General features: G+C 38.7%; 1 protein-coding gene across 1 annotated transcript; it reads left to right on the forward strand.

Annotated features, from left to right (window-relative positions):
• Positions 1-4,134: 4,134 nt before the first annotated feature.
• On the forward strand, positions 4,135-13,500 carry pnp4a (purine nucleoside phosphorylase 4a). The gene is made up of 7 exons (XM_034139449.1): positions 4,135-4,300; positions 6,043-6,206; positions 6,482-6,585; positions 8,823-8,998; positions 9,610-9,800; positions 12,077-12,156; positions 13,093-13,500. The coding sequence occupies exons 1-7, from the start codon at positions 4,278-4,280 to the stop codon at positions 13,231-13,233; spliced, it is 879 nt and encodes a 292-aa protein (XP_033995340.1). The 5' UTR covers positions 4,135-4,277; the 3' UTR covers positions 13,234-13,500.
• The last annotated feature ends 317 nt before the right edge of the window (positions 13,501-13,817 follow it).

Genomic DNA, 13,817 nt, shown 5'->3' on the forward strand with positions numbered 1-13,817 from the left:
ATTTTCCGGAGGTTCCGGGGTTGATGGAGGCGCTGGTGGGGTTTCATTTCCTCCTTTTACTATTGCCATACTTCCTCTTAACATGTCTGTTAAGAGTGAGTTTGGATTTAAGCTTTCCTGGCCCTGACTTAGTATTTCCTGGGCCATTTCTGGACCCAGACTGTTCGCTCCTTGGTGCCGGATCTACCGGTGTGAACCCTTGGTTTATCCCTGGCTGTGAATTGTACGGGGGGTGGCCTTGCTGTCGGGTCTACACTTGTATGTTTTTGGATATCCCATATTTAGATCATCCATCAGGAGCGCTAGTTGCGGGTCAAATTCCCTTACATCTATGTTTAGGCTTGACTCTAGGAAGTACTGTTTTTATTGTCCTGAAAGAAGCCAGTATGCTGCCCTTGCGTACCCTCCTGGAGTGTTTTCCACCCAGTATATTGGTCTGTCTGCATTATCCCTGAGAACCGCAAACATTGCCATAAACGAGGCATCCTCATCATATCCAAAATTGCCTGCTCCGAAACGAGTGAGCAGCACTGGTTCTTCTGGACTTATAATTGAGATGGCATGCTTTATTATTATCTCCAAGATTCTTTTTTGTGGTTCCGGGCCAATCTCTAGGGGTTTTGGGTTATAGGGGACATGTATTATTCCGCGAATGTCCGTTGCCTCCCCATGAGGTTCAAGGTTCAAGGTTCAAGGTTCTTTATTGTCAATCTGACATAGCTACAGAGTAATTATGTAGTTGAAAATCTTATGTCACAGGCTTCTCCAACAATGCAACATAATAACAATAAGAGCAAGAGCAATACAAAAAGAATAATAGTTATAAAATAATGAGGTTGCCTTTGTATGTTTTCCGCTTTTAGCGGCAGACTTTGTCGTGTTACTAAATCATTATAGTTTGCTTGTGTTTGAACGCTGTATTTCTCGCTTAGCGCTTTTGCTACCCCTCATGTCAGTGTTGGCCGGGTTCAGAACCTCTCCTGTGGTAGGGCTGGCGCTGTTCCCAGAATAACTAACGGGTGTTCGGGTGAAATCATTTCGTTATATTCACTCGGTCCTGCCTCAGACCGCAATCCAAAAATGGATCCGGTTTGGGACCTTGTTCCTACTGATATGTTTTTTTAATAGCCTACTGCTTGATCCCTAAGTGTGGTAGCTAATCACCCCGTCATCTGTCATAATATTTTCGGTTACCCTTTGGTGGGGGCCCTATTTTTATTTTTAGCGGTGGCTCCCCTCACTCAGTATTTGTCGCAATATTATACAGGTATAGTTATTCCCGTATGGTTTGACACGTGGTTTGTCACATCCTTTGCGTGCAAGCTGGTGCGTTTAGAGGTGTCCTTCTTCGTTGCTGTGGTTAACTGTTCAATTCAAGGAAATACATAACAGATCTTCTCCTCGAAAGGGGAAGTGCATAGAAAGTTCATCTCCTCGAAAGAGGAAGTGCGAACTTTGCAACACGGGTCTTTATGAGCACCCATTTCAGGATTTCTGTTATACATCCTGTTTATATTGCTAAAGCATTAAACTATACGATACATGACTATGGCATTCAGAGTTTTAACACAGTTTTTAACATATTTAAGATTTATATAATAAAATACATTGTTCCATTTTCTTCAACATCTTCCTGCGGGACGGGACGGGACGACTTCCTGTCAGCTCCTCTGTTGGGTCTGGTCCATCAGCCCCACATGAGCCTCATTAGCGGATCAGAGCAGCAGCATGTGAGGTGTGTATGCGGTCATGAGACTCCACGTGGAGTTTCAATTCATATAGAACCGACCGACGAGCTGCTGTTAGTTAAACTGAAAAGCTTCGCTCTGATTGGCTGAATCCAGAGGCTGAGCTCGGGCCTGACGTACTTAACAGGGTTCAAATCGACAAATTTAACCTAACTGATGCAAACGTGCTCCACATTAATTTAAATGTAACCTCATTTGATACCCGAGGTTCAAAGAAGCAGACTTTGAATCCTTTATTTTACTGAACAGTGAGGTACATTTACCTGAGTAGAAACTTCTGTTTCCTTATACATTATTGGTCATTGTTACGAACCCACTAGGGATGAGTAAGTTAACACACACCAGATGGATTTGGTAAGTATTATAATCGGATTTAATGAGCAACAACAAAGGTGCACAACAAAATGAGATCAAACGTAGCCTAAGCCAAACAAAGAAGCCAAAAGGGCACAAGTCTACTGCTAATAACAGAAAAAGGACTCTAAAACATGAGCCTAGTTATCACACCTGAGATCACTTCCAATCAGCACTAATGGAAGGAGCTGCAGGAAAACACAGCTAACAAAATAAACTAAACCCACCACTTTAAACACATATATCAACACTCGACACTAAGCACATATATCAACACTCAACACACGACACTAAGCACATATATCACACCAAACACAGTCTGTAGTGTCCACGACACAAGAGCAAAAGGTATGAGGCGTCTGATCGCAGCAGAGCCTCCCGAGTGCTAATTGTCCCCAGGCTTTGTAGTAATCTCCGGAAGGTGTGCTCTGGGATTGCACGGGGATTGGAGAGCGTCGGGCCCGGCGTGCTCCAATCAGCGTCTTCGGAGGAGGACCAGGAGATGACAGCCAACGACATTGGGGCAACCACACAGCTCATTTACATATTACACACAGCTGCAAACAATCTCAGACAGGTTAACGAGCAGACAGAAACAGCAGCCGTAACAGTCATTTTGTATTTTATTTGATAGATTACAGTGAAGGAGAGAGAGTGACGGATATGACTTGCAACCAACTGAGGAAAGTAACTAAGTACAATTACTCTAATACTATACTTTATGGAGGATTTTAATTGTATGCTACTTTTTATCTCTCTACTCCATTACTTTTCAAGGGGACAAATTGTACTTTTTGCTTTGAAGATTAATACTTTTAAACCTTTTTTTATGAAGTGCAAGGCATTGTTATGCAATATATGAAACAACCCAGCAATATAAATAAATATTAAAGTAGCTCCAATGCAGCCAATATTAAACAGCATCTTACTGCATCATTGATAATAACTGATAAAGATCTAATATAATAACATATAATAATGCAAAGACTAAACACTGGTACTTTACCTTTTATATTTTAGTACCTTTACTTGATTATACTTGCACACTTTACTTAAGTAAGATTTTAAATGCAGGATATTTTCTCGTAACAAAGTATTTTTATATTGAGGTATAAGTACTTTTACTTCAGTAAAAGTCTCTATTTTTCTTCAATCACTAACAACAATGCAACAACAGTCCAAAGGATGTTGAGGTTATATTGCGAGCAGCGTTAACAGTCAGCAAACATTGCACCATTTTTTTTAATGACTACATTTACGAGAAACGTTATAGTTCAAATGATGGAAATGTTCAGTGGTGCAGTCTAAAAGTCATGTCATAAATGTAAAAAGGTCATGTTAACAGTCTCATAAATGTGTACTTCGAACTTGATGCCTGTTTCATTTTCACTGTGAGTGACAAATGAGCCACTAAGAATAATGATCTGACCGAACCCAAGGACTGTAGAAGTACTCAGCTTATTTACTTTACAATATACAAAAACTCTGTTTCAATTATAAGTTGTGCAATCAAAGTTTTACTTAGTATTTGCATTAAAATAATACTTATAGAACCATTTTAGAGTTGTGTAAATTACATTATTAGATTTTAACCATTGATGCATTAATATGTTCATCACTTTGATGTTTAAAAAGGTTAAGCTAATAAAAAGGTTTTAACAGTTAGCTAGTTCACGTTTGAGGATTGTTTAAGTATTGTCTTTAACTAATAATTATTTATTATCCATTTTTTGTTCATTTTATTTTGTGTTTTAATAATAACTGAAAAGTTATTGGTAACTGAAGTAACTGAGTGAAAAGTACAATATTTCGATGGAGTAGAAGTATCATAAAGTAGCATAAAAGTAAAAGTACTATTGTGCAAGAATGTGTGTGTGTGTTTCTAAACCGACTTAACGCACAAACACTCACACACACACACACACACACACACACACACACGCATGTTTCTTCACCGCTGTATCTCCATTGGCTGCTGCTGATGAATGGGCGAGTTGTTGACCAATCAGCAGCATGTGACTGGTGAATATCTAACCGCTCAGCATCAGCTGGAAACACTCTGACTTTCCCAGCGTCACACACACACACTTTTACACACAAACAGTACAGTGACAGAGGCTCCTTAAATAATCCCACACTCATCATTCTGCTGAATATCCTTTCCCGTCTGTCATCATGAACAGCAAAGAACAGATCAGGTAAGAAAACACTTTATTTACATCTTATTTCAACTATTTATTGTTGTGCTGTTGTCTCTCACAACACAACACTCATTGTTTACTAACATTTTTGGATTGTGACCGATCGTAATTTTATATGAGTAGTTCAACAAATAGTATTTCCATTCAGTAATTCACAAGAAAATGTACAAAGGAGGGGAAAGTTGGATAAAAAGCCTCATATGTTGTTTTTTTCTACAAATTCTCTGTTAATGCGCTTATGGTCCCTCAGATTTATCCTTGGATGACTTGTTATTGTTATTGTTAGACGGACCTTATTACAACTGTAATTATGCTTTATGAATCAGATATATTTCCGTAACTGTGAACTCAGTGAAGGAAAACAAGACTTTGGGGAAATTGGTAGTAAGAAGTGGGCATTTTAGAGGAAAGGAGAAACAAATCATACTCTTTTGTAAATACTGGTTACCTTTGGGGTACAGCACTAAGTAATTATATTATAAATGATCCTAAAATTATAACTATGTGTGTTTGTGACTCTTCAGTTGCACATTGCATTGTATCCAAATACCTAATAATTATTGCTGTCAGTTTAAACAACAAACAAACTCACTCTTTACCAGATTATATAAATCCAGCTGTTGTAATGTAAAGGTCCATTAAAAACTGCAGAGATACACCTCCTAACCTGTGTGACTTGTAAAGTTAAAGTATTGGTGATGTTATATGATGATGTAACCAAGATGTAATATTTGTTAGTTTTTTTATTTTACGCTAGAAAACCTCCTGAGTTCATGATGATTTGTTATAAATATTTTATATTTTACAAGAAGTGAAAAAAGAAAATGATTTTGAAACTAAAATCCAACAGTAAATTATATTAGTTAACTCTCTGACGAGGGATCAGGACTTCAAACTGATGGCACTTGTCCCTATAGCCTGTTTTAAATTGAAGTTGTCTGAGGTCCTTACCACCAGCTGCTCTCGCAGTAATAAGTAGTGTACCTTTCTTACTGTCCCTAATGTGCACAATGTAGTGACTGCTTTTCGTCTTTTGTTTACTTAGTTGTGTTCTCTGTATTTTACATGTCTGTGTTATGTGTAACGTTGCTGCCTTCTTGGCCAGGTCAGCATTGTATATTAGATTTTATCTCAATGCTTTTATCTGGTTAAATAAAGGTTAAGAAAGAAAGAGGACTTCAAAAATGTATTCTTCATTAAACTGTATATATTTACCATATTTACATGCTGCTCACTGGTTAGGTGTATTCAAGGTGTATGATGCTTATATCACTCTGGTTCCATAAGGAGAATCGTGTTAAATGCTTAGCTGGCTTTTGTAAAACATCAAATAATATGTAATAGTAAAATATAAGGGGCAGTTCAAATGTAAACATGCAATGACTCGTAAGGCATGGATTTGAAGTGTGTGTGTGTGTGTGTGTGTGTGTGTGTGTGTGTGTGTGTGTGTGTGTGTGTGTGTGTGTGTGTGTGTGTGTGTGTGTGTGTGTGTGTGTGTGTGTGTGTGTGTGTGTGTGTGTGTGTGTGTGTGTGTGTGTGTGTGGTGTGTGTGTGTGTGTGTGTGTGTGTGTGTGTGTGTGTGTGTGTGTGTGTGTGTGTGTGTGTGTGTGTGTGTGTGTGTGTGTGTGTGTGTGTGTGCGTCTTCCAGTGATATAAGCATGTTTGTCTTGCCTCTGTTGTAATGTTTAACAACACAGCATCTAATCTCATTGACCCTTAACATTAAACTGTTCCTGCAGTCATGACGACTACCAGAAGACAGCTGATTGGCTGAAGTCCCAGACGAAGCACCGCCCCAAGGTGGCGATCATCTGCGGGTCGGGCCTGGGGGCGCTCGCTGACACGCTCAAGTGTCAGGACTCCTTTGCCTACTCTGACATACCGGGCTTCCCCCAGAGCACAGGTACTGCTGATTTACTGTTATATAGTGTTTACATCCTCGGGATTAACTGCTTAACACAAATCGAATCCATCTATACCTGTAAATTAAGTGCCATTTTTGAAGAGATGTTTATTTATTCATGAAGAGTCCGATTTTGTATGTATAACTTCTGAGACTGTCAGTACTTTCTGTGCAACTGGTAAGTTAATAGCATCACAGTTGCCTGGTTATAAGTTGATTGGTTAACTAGCATCACTGTACCTGTGTCTCACCTGAACCCCCACTCTGTGCTGCAGTGCAGGGTCACGCAGGGCGGCTGGTTTTCGGGGAGCTGAAGGGGAAGACATGTGTGTGCATGCAGGGCCGCTTCCACATGTATGAAGGCCATTCACTCTGCAAGGTAAACACACACACACACACACACACATACATTTGCATAACTTACATTAAAGAATAGTTTGTCTATTTGCCAATATTTAGAACACTCATCTATTTATGGTAAATATGATGATACTACTATACTGTCTGTTTTCAAATCTGACAAATCCTCCTACCAGCCCACCAGAGGCTCACTAGTTAACACAGTATCATTTATTTCATCTGTACCAATTGTAAGAATGAAAACAGTTCCGTTTTTGGGGGTTATGTGCAAATCCATGGTACCAATCGCAATGTTTCTTTTCAACCACTTCTGGGTGTTGCACTTTATCATAATTCTTAAATGTTTTTTTTTGCTATAATAAACTTGCCTAGCCTATAAATCCAATGCACCTCGTACAATTACGCAAGGCAAACAGCAAATTCTCATATTTATACTCTTGTTTTTGTACAAATGAAACAAACAAACAAAATATGGTGTGCTAATGAACAACTTCCAAGTTACAAGTTGTTGATTTTCTAACTGTTAGAAAGACCCAAGCTAGCTGTTTCCATCAATTTCTAGTCTTTAAGCTAAGCTAAGTTAGCATCCTGCTAACATTGGCATCATGCTGCAGTGTTTGGGAGCAGTGGCGGCACCAGAGTATTTTTGTTGGGTAATGTATGGTAGGGCTAACTCATACAGTGGTGGTGCTCAAGTCAGTATTTGCAATGTAATTACATACACGCTATATCGCCCCCCTCGACAGTGAAACGCCACGCGTGAGGTTTAGATTATTTCCCTGTCTCAATCAAAATGGACCGTATGAAATAAAACGGCACATTTGTCTTGTAGTAAATAAAAAGGGATCACTGTGAACGTGACGTATGATAGTACACGTTGAAGATCCAATGGGGATACTGAATGGCGGTTCCGATTGATCTCATCAGTAATGCATAACGCAGACCCAACGTTGCGTTGCTCTGATTGGCTGTAGGTCTGACTCTATTCAAATTGCATTCGGAGGCATTTTGATCTGACCGCGGCCGCGCTGATATTATAACGCCAGAGAATTTCCACACATTTAGTGTATAAAACTCCCCCACTACTTAGACTATTCCTTGCACTCCTCTTCTAGCATAAGCCCGAATGGTCTCAACCATATTGCATCAGTAACGTGCACTTGTTGTTACAGCAGGATCAGTTTGTGTGCTGTGGACACGACCCGTATATTTTCGCAAGCCGTGTTCTCAACATTTAGCATTTTACTTATTATTTAATTGAATTTGCTTACTTTAACATAATTTTTCATGGTGGGGCTAAGGTGGGGCTAAGCCATTTCTTGGTATGGCTGTAGCCTACCCCAGCCATACCCTGGCGCCACCACTGTTTGGGAGGCAGTGAGGGTTCAATGTATCAAGGTTTTATTCTGTCTTCTGTGATTCTTCCTAATGTGTAAAAGTGCAGCACAAAATACTCCTTGAATCTAAACCTAATACTAACTTAAACTCAAGACTTTTAACTCAATCCAGCCCTCACAAAGACCAACACAAGAGCACACACTCATCAGGTTCAGTTCAGTACAATTTATTTTAGTAATTTCGCCACTGGTAACAGCTGTTAGATCAGTATCACACTTTTCACCATTTCAGTGTTTCAATGTTTAATTTTGTTAACACAAAATAAATATAAACAGAAAAATACAAATGACTAGATACATTCTTCACAGGGGAGCATTGTACGTAAGCTGATTAAAGCACCTCAGTCACGCAAACCTCGGTATTACACACATACAAATTGTTGTAATCAGCAGCATGAGACTGAACCTGTAACGTGGTGTGTGTGTGTGTGTGTGTGTGTGTGTGTGTGTGTGTGTGTGTGTGTGTGTGTGTGTGTGTGTGTGTGTGTGTGTGTGTGTGTGTGTGTGTGTGTGTGTGTGTGTGTGTGTGTGTGTGTGTGTGTGTGTGTGTGTGTGTGTGTGTGTGTGTGTGTGTGTGTGTGTGTGTGTGTGTGTGTGTGTGTGTGTGTACATTTGTGAACCTGACTCAAGTCATGCATGAGTTAGTCACATGCAGCCTTTTAGCAGACTGTTCAATGCTGCTATTGTTTCCCTTTATCACACACACACACACACACACACACACTCACAGACTCTGTATGCTATGCTGATGATACCTGACTGTCCTCTAGTTGGCGCTCGATAGAAGCTCTTCCCAACACATTTTTTGAAAGTATTACCAAGGTTTTGAAAGAAATATCTGTCTCTGTCTGTTCATCAGACGACATTTCCAGTGCGAGTCTTCAAGCTGTTAGGGGTGGAGACTCTGATCGTGACAAACGCTGCCGGTTCATTGGCTGACGACCTCCGACCCGGTGACATCATGATCATTAAAGACCACATTAACTTCCCCGGGCTGGTCGGCATGCACCCGCTGTTCGGACCCAACGACGACAAGTGAGAAACGTGTATATACTTTTTTTAATATACTGAACAGATTGTTATGCTGTGCGTTTTGAATCCATTGTGCATACAATGGTAGTTGGTACATATATTATGACTTAGATATACTCTGTGGCATTTGATCCGCTATTGTGTCAAATTGATAGTGACCTTACTGCATTAACAGCATTTCGATCTGATATGGTATCAGTTTAACACGGTACTGTATTTCTCCTACAGGGAGTTATATACACTCATGCATGTAGTGAGGTTCAAGTTTATAGCGACCATATTATTCATAGTTATCCCAGGTATTACTCATTCAATTACATACTTCTTCACCTATATTTTCCTTGTTCTTAAAAAAAAAAGGGGTTGATGTATTGGACAGATTTCCTGGTTTCAACAATTATTTAATTAAAAGTATGAAGGCCTGCGGGCCACAGATTAATATTCTCCATGTGACCTTAAATGGGTTATGTCAAAAGTAAAAATATTTGTCACTCTGGCCCTTTTTATTGTTTCATATTTTCATGTTGCTTGTTAACTGTCACAGTAACATTTTGAAGTGTGCTGCTTTGCGGTTGTTTTTTTTCAGTTGTTGTTTATCGTTTTGTTGTGTTCAGGTTCGGACCTCGTTTCCCGGCGATGTCTGGTTGCTATGACAAAGGTCTGCGCAGCTCAGCGATGGAGATCGGGAAGCAGCTGGGCGTGTCCGAGCTCATGCAGGAGGGCGTGTACGCCATGGTGGGGGGGCCCAACTTTGAAACCATCGCTGAGGCCCGGCTGCTGCACCGACTGGGAGTGGACGCTGTCGGTAAGATGTCAAAAACACTCAAATCACCATGATTCATCTTTTCTCAAAGCCTTTCAGGTAAATAAAAAATATACGGGTTCATCCTCTGAGGACCAGGAAGTCTTCTCTGAATTTATAACTCCTCGATTTATGATAGTGTCGGCATTAAATTCATGTTTTCTCTTGTGCTGAAAATATCAGGGACACGGTTTTTAATGTGTCAGTTGGTTCGGGAAATTTTTTTTAAACATAACTTTGTTTAGATAAATGCAACTTTTGAGAGCAATTACAACTAAAATAAGTCTAAAATATTCTATATATTTCACGTGGCACTGTACAAGACAGTTCGAGGTAGTATTCAAATCCTTTACGGAAGTCAGAACAAGTACCAAATTGTAGAGATACAGTATATCAAAATACCAACAAAAAAATAAATAACATTTTTTGAGGCTTTGTAAAAATGATTTTGTGAAGGTATGTACAATCAATATGAAAATATGCATTTGGTCTTAAAAACAAAAGTACTCAATGCAGAACATTTTAGAAAATCTCCAAATTTTGAAGATAAATTAAAGTAATCAAAAGAAAAAACAGCAAATCCTCACATTTTAGCAGTTCATCATAAAATGTCCTGAATAATGTTAATAAATACTCAGGGCCTTAAATCGTGCTTATGTTTAGTTCCTGAGAAAATGTACATTGTTTAATTACTGGCAGGGACACCATGGCTGGTAACGTCTGGTAATGAAATAGTAAACATTTATGTTGATACTACAGTGAAAGAAATACAAATAAAAACAGTGAACCTGCAGCTTGTGGTGTGGAGTGGTGCAGTGACGAGTCCTAAAACCTGGAAGTGAGTTAGCATTTTACCACTACGGGTTCCCTCGTCTCAGAGTCAACGGGATTTCTCCATAGGATTTTGGAAAATAGCTCGAAATAAGGTCTGTGTTTGACACAAATTTAAAGGTAGGGTAGGTAAGTTTGAGAAACCGGCTCGAGATCGCTAGAATTTGAAAATACACAACCGGAGAAAATCTGCCACTTCCTTACAGAGCCCCTCCTCCAACACACACGAACGCACACATGACCAATGAGGGCACAAGATAAGTTTGTGCACAGATGGAAGACTGACAGGCAGGTAGGCCATCCAATCATTTTAGCCGGGCCGGCTAAAATGATTGGTCGTTCTTTTTACAGTATTACGGCTTCCACAGATGACATTTTTTTATGGATTTTTTGTCAAAGCACTTAAGATATTCATTGCTATCGGGATGTTAAGAGCATTCCATGGAATATAACAAAAAGTGTACCTCGAGCCGGTTTCTCAAACTTACCTACCCTACCTTTAAGAGACGGATCACGTTTTGTTCTACGACATTAAATACATCAGCAGTGACCCCACTGGGGATTTCTGAAGAGTTTACGTGTCTGAAAAACGATGGTTGTTAACAAGTGGCTGAATAGGACTACAGAAGTTGTGGAGGCCGTTGTACGTCATTACGCCGAACACGTAAACACTCCCGCTAAGTTTGTTTGCCCTGTTCTGCTTGAAAGCAAGTACTTGCCTCCTGCAAACTGTTAAAACAAACACTTCAACTTGTACAATTTTGAATCTGTATTTTTGAATATCGATCTTACGTGACGTTGAGGTCGTGCGACCCTGCTGTAGTTCGTTTATAGCATAACGTTAGCATTTTGCTTCTGCTTTTTATGATTCGAAAATTATAGAAGTAGGGTAGACAAGTGGATATTATCCGGCTGAACAAAACGTGCATTTATCAAACAGGTTCGTTTTCCACAGATCTTATTTCGAGCTATTTTCCAAAACCCTATGGAGAACTCCCTTTGCTTTTTTGTCGAGGGAACCCATGCGCAGCTTACTTCCGGGTAAATACGTCATCCCTGCACCGCTCTATGGGCTCAGGAGAAGTTGCTTCCTATGCCCAGTTAGTAATCCAGAGTGTTGTAATTCATCTAAGAAATCTCAGAACGCAAAATCTTTAGAGAATATCCTCTTTCATTTTGTGGGTTATTACTTTCAGGGTGAGCTCACATTGAATACCTCTTTGATACCATGGTTGTGTTTTCTGAACATATATTTCAAGCAGATAATAGTTGGAGACATATGACTTAATCCCCTCATTTTAAATGAAGTAAAGATTATTTATGAACGAACTGAATCAGATAAACACTACACTGATATAACCGGCTAAGTTATTGAATTCGTTTGAACCTTTATGAAAAATGTATAAATGTATATCATTTTTAAACTTTTGTTGTTTTTGTGTGTACAGGTATGAGTACAGCTCCTGAGGTTGTCGTGGCGATCCACTGCGGTCTGAAGGTGTTCGGCCTCTCTCTGATCACCAACAAGGTGAAACACTCGATCAATACGTCGGTGCTGGTGGATTGTGACTGATAACATATCAAAGCTGCAGAACACAATATCACCAATACCTGATTACTACAATGGTTAAGATAGTTTCATTTATTTACTGACAAACCGTTTGTTTATTTGATCAGCAGATTATGTTATATAGAATCACACATTACCCTACAGTATATATTAGGGGATGAAAAGTTATAAGTTATGACAGAGTAATAGATCGATACGATAGATGGATAGATAGATAGATAGATAGATAGATAGATAGATAGATAGATTGTTTTGCATTTTAGCAAATACTTTCTTTAGAACCCAGAATGTAATATTAAATGCGTTGATATTTTCCTAAAAATAAACATAAGTTGGTCTCTTCATATTAACAAATCTGTCATATTAGAAACTATGTCTAAAACAAAAGAATATATTAATTCAATTCAAATGTATTTATATAGCCCAATATCACAAATCACATTTGTCTCAGAGGGCTTCACAAATCAACAAACATGAATGACAATGTAAAAACAACAAACATATCTGAGAATATAGTAAAATGACAAGATAAATGTGAAAATACCAATGAATGGGTACCTAACACAATGACACAAATACAGTTAGAATACAGTAATTAAAATTCCATAAAATGAAGGCTCCATGAGGATGTTTAAAAGGGAGTTTAAAACCAGTCCTAACTGTACGCTGTACTAAAGAGGAAAGTCTTCAGCCTACTCTTAAATGTGTATAATGTAATTACATACTTTAATAATTGGTCGATCACATGACTCATAGGGTAAACATTTACTCCAGCCTTGATTTATTTATTTATTTATTTATTTATTTATTTATTTATTTATTTATTTATTTATTTATTTATTTATTTATTTATTTATTTATTGATTGATTGATTGATGGATGGATTGTTGTCAGGTGGTGAAGAGCTACGAGGACACGGACAGTGTGAACCATGAGGGGGTGCTGGAGGTGAGCCGGCTGCGCTCTCAGACCGTTCAGCAGCTGGTGACCGAGCTGGTCAGCAGGATGGAGACCAACAACAACAATGCTGTCTGAACACACACATACACACACTGTGTATATATTTGATTGCTATATAAAATAAATTGAGCTATTTCCTATTTTATCAACTTGTTATTTTTTACTTTTGGTGTAATAATAACCTTATTTATATCAAGATGGCGCTTAATAATAGTTACCTATCAGGGTACGTTTATGTGTAAGTATTCATGTATGATATTTAATGCTATTCCTATAAATTAATATAACGATGACCGATGTGTCTGAAGGTGCTTTAATATAAAAAGACAAAACATTTCTAAAGATTCTCCTCGTGTACATTTTATTTTGTAAAAACATTCACTGACTTCTTGATCCATGTTAATCTGAATACTATTCTGGCTCCAAAATGGTGAAATGTGCTCCCCATTGAAATCAGGACAGCAGAAAGCTTACACATCTTCCAGCGCAGACTGAAAACTCATCTCTTTCGACTCCACTTCGAGCAATAGAATTACTAACAAAGCACTTATATACTAATAAAGGACTGGCTTATCTAAAGCCAGTTGAGTAGCACTTGAAATGTTTTGGCTCTATCAAACCTGATGTACTTATATGATTCTGTTTTCTTCAAGTTTGTA

The sequence above is a fragment of the Trematomus bernacchii genome, unplaced genomic scaffold (genome assembly GCF_902827165.1).
Source record: "Trematomus bernacchii unplaced genomic scaffold, fTreBer1.1, whole genome shotgun sequence".
NCBI lineage: Eukaryota > Metazoa > Chordata > Actinopteri > Perciformes > Nototheniidae > Trematomus > Trematomus bernacchii.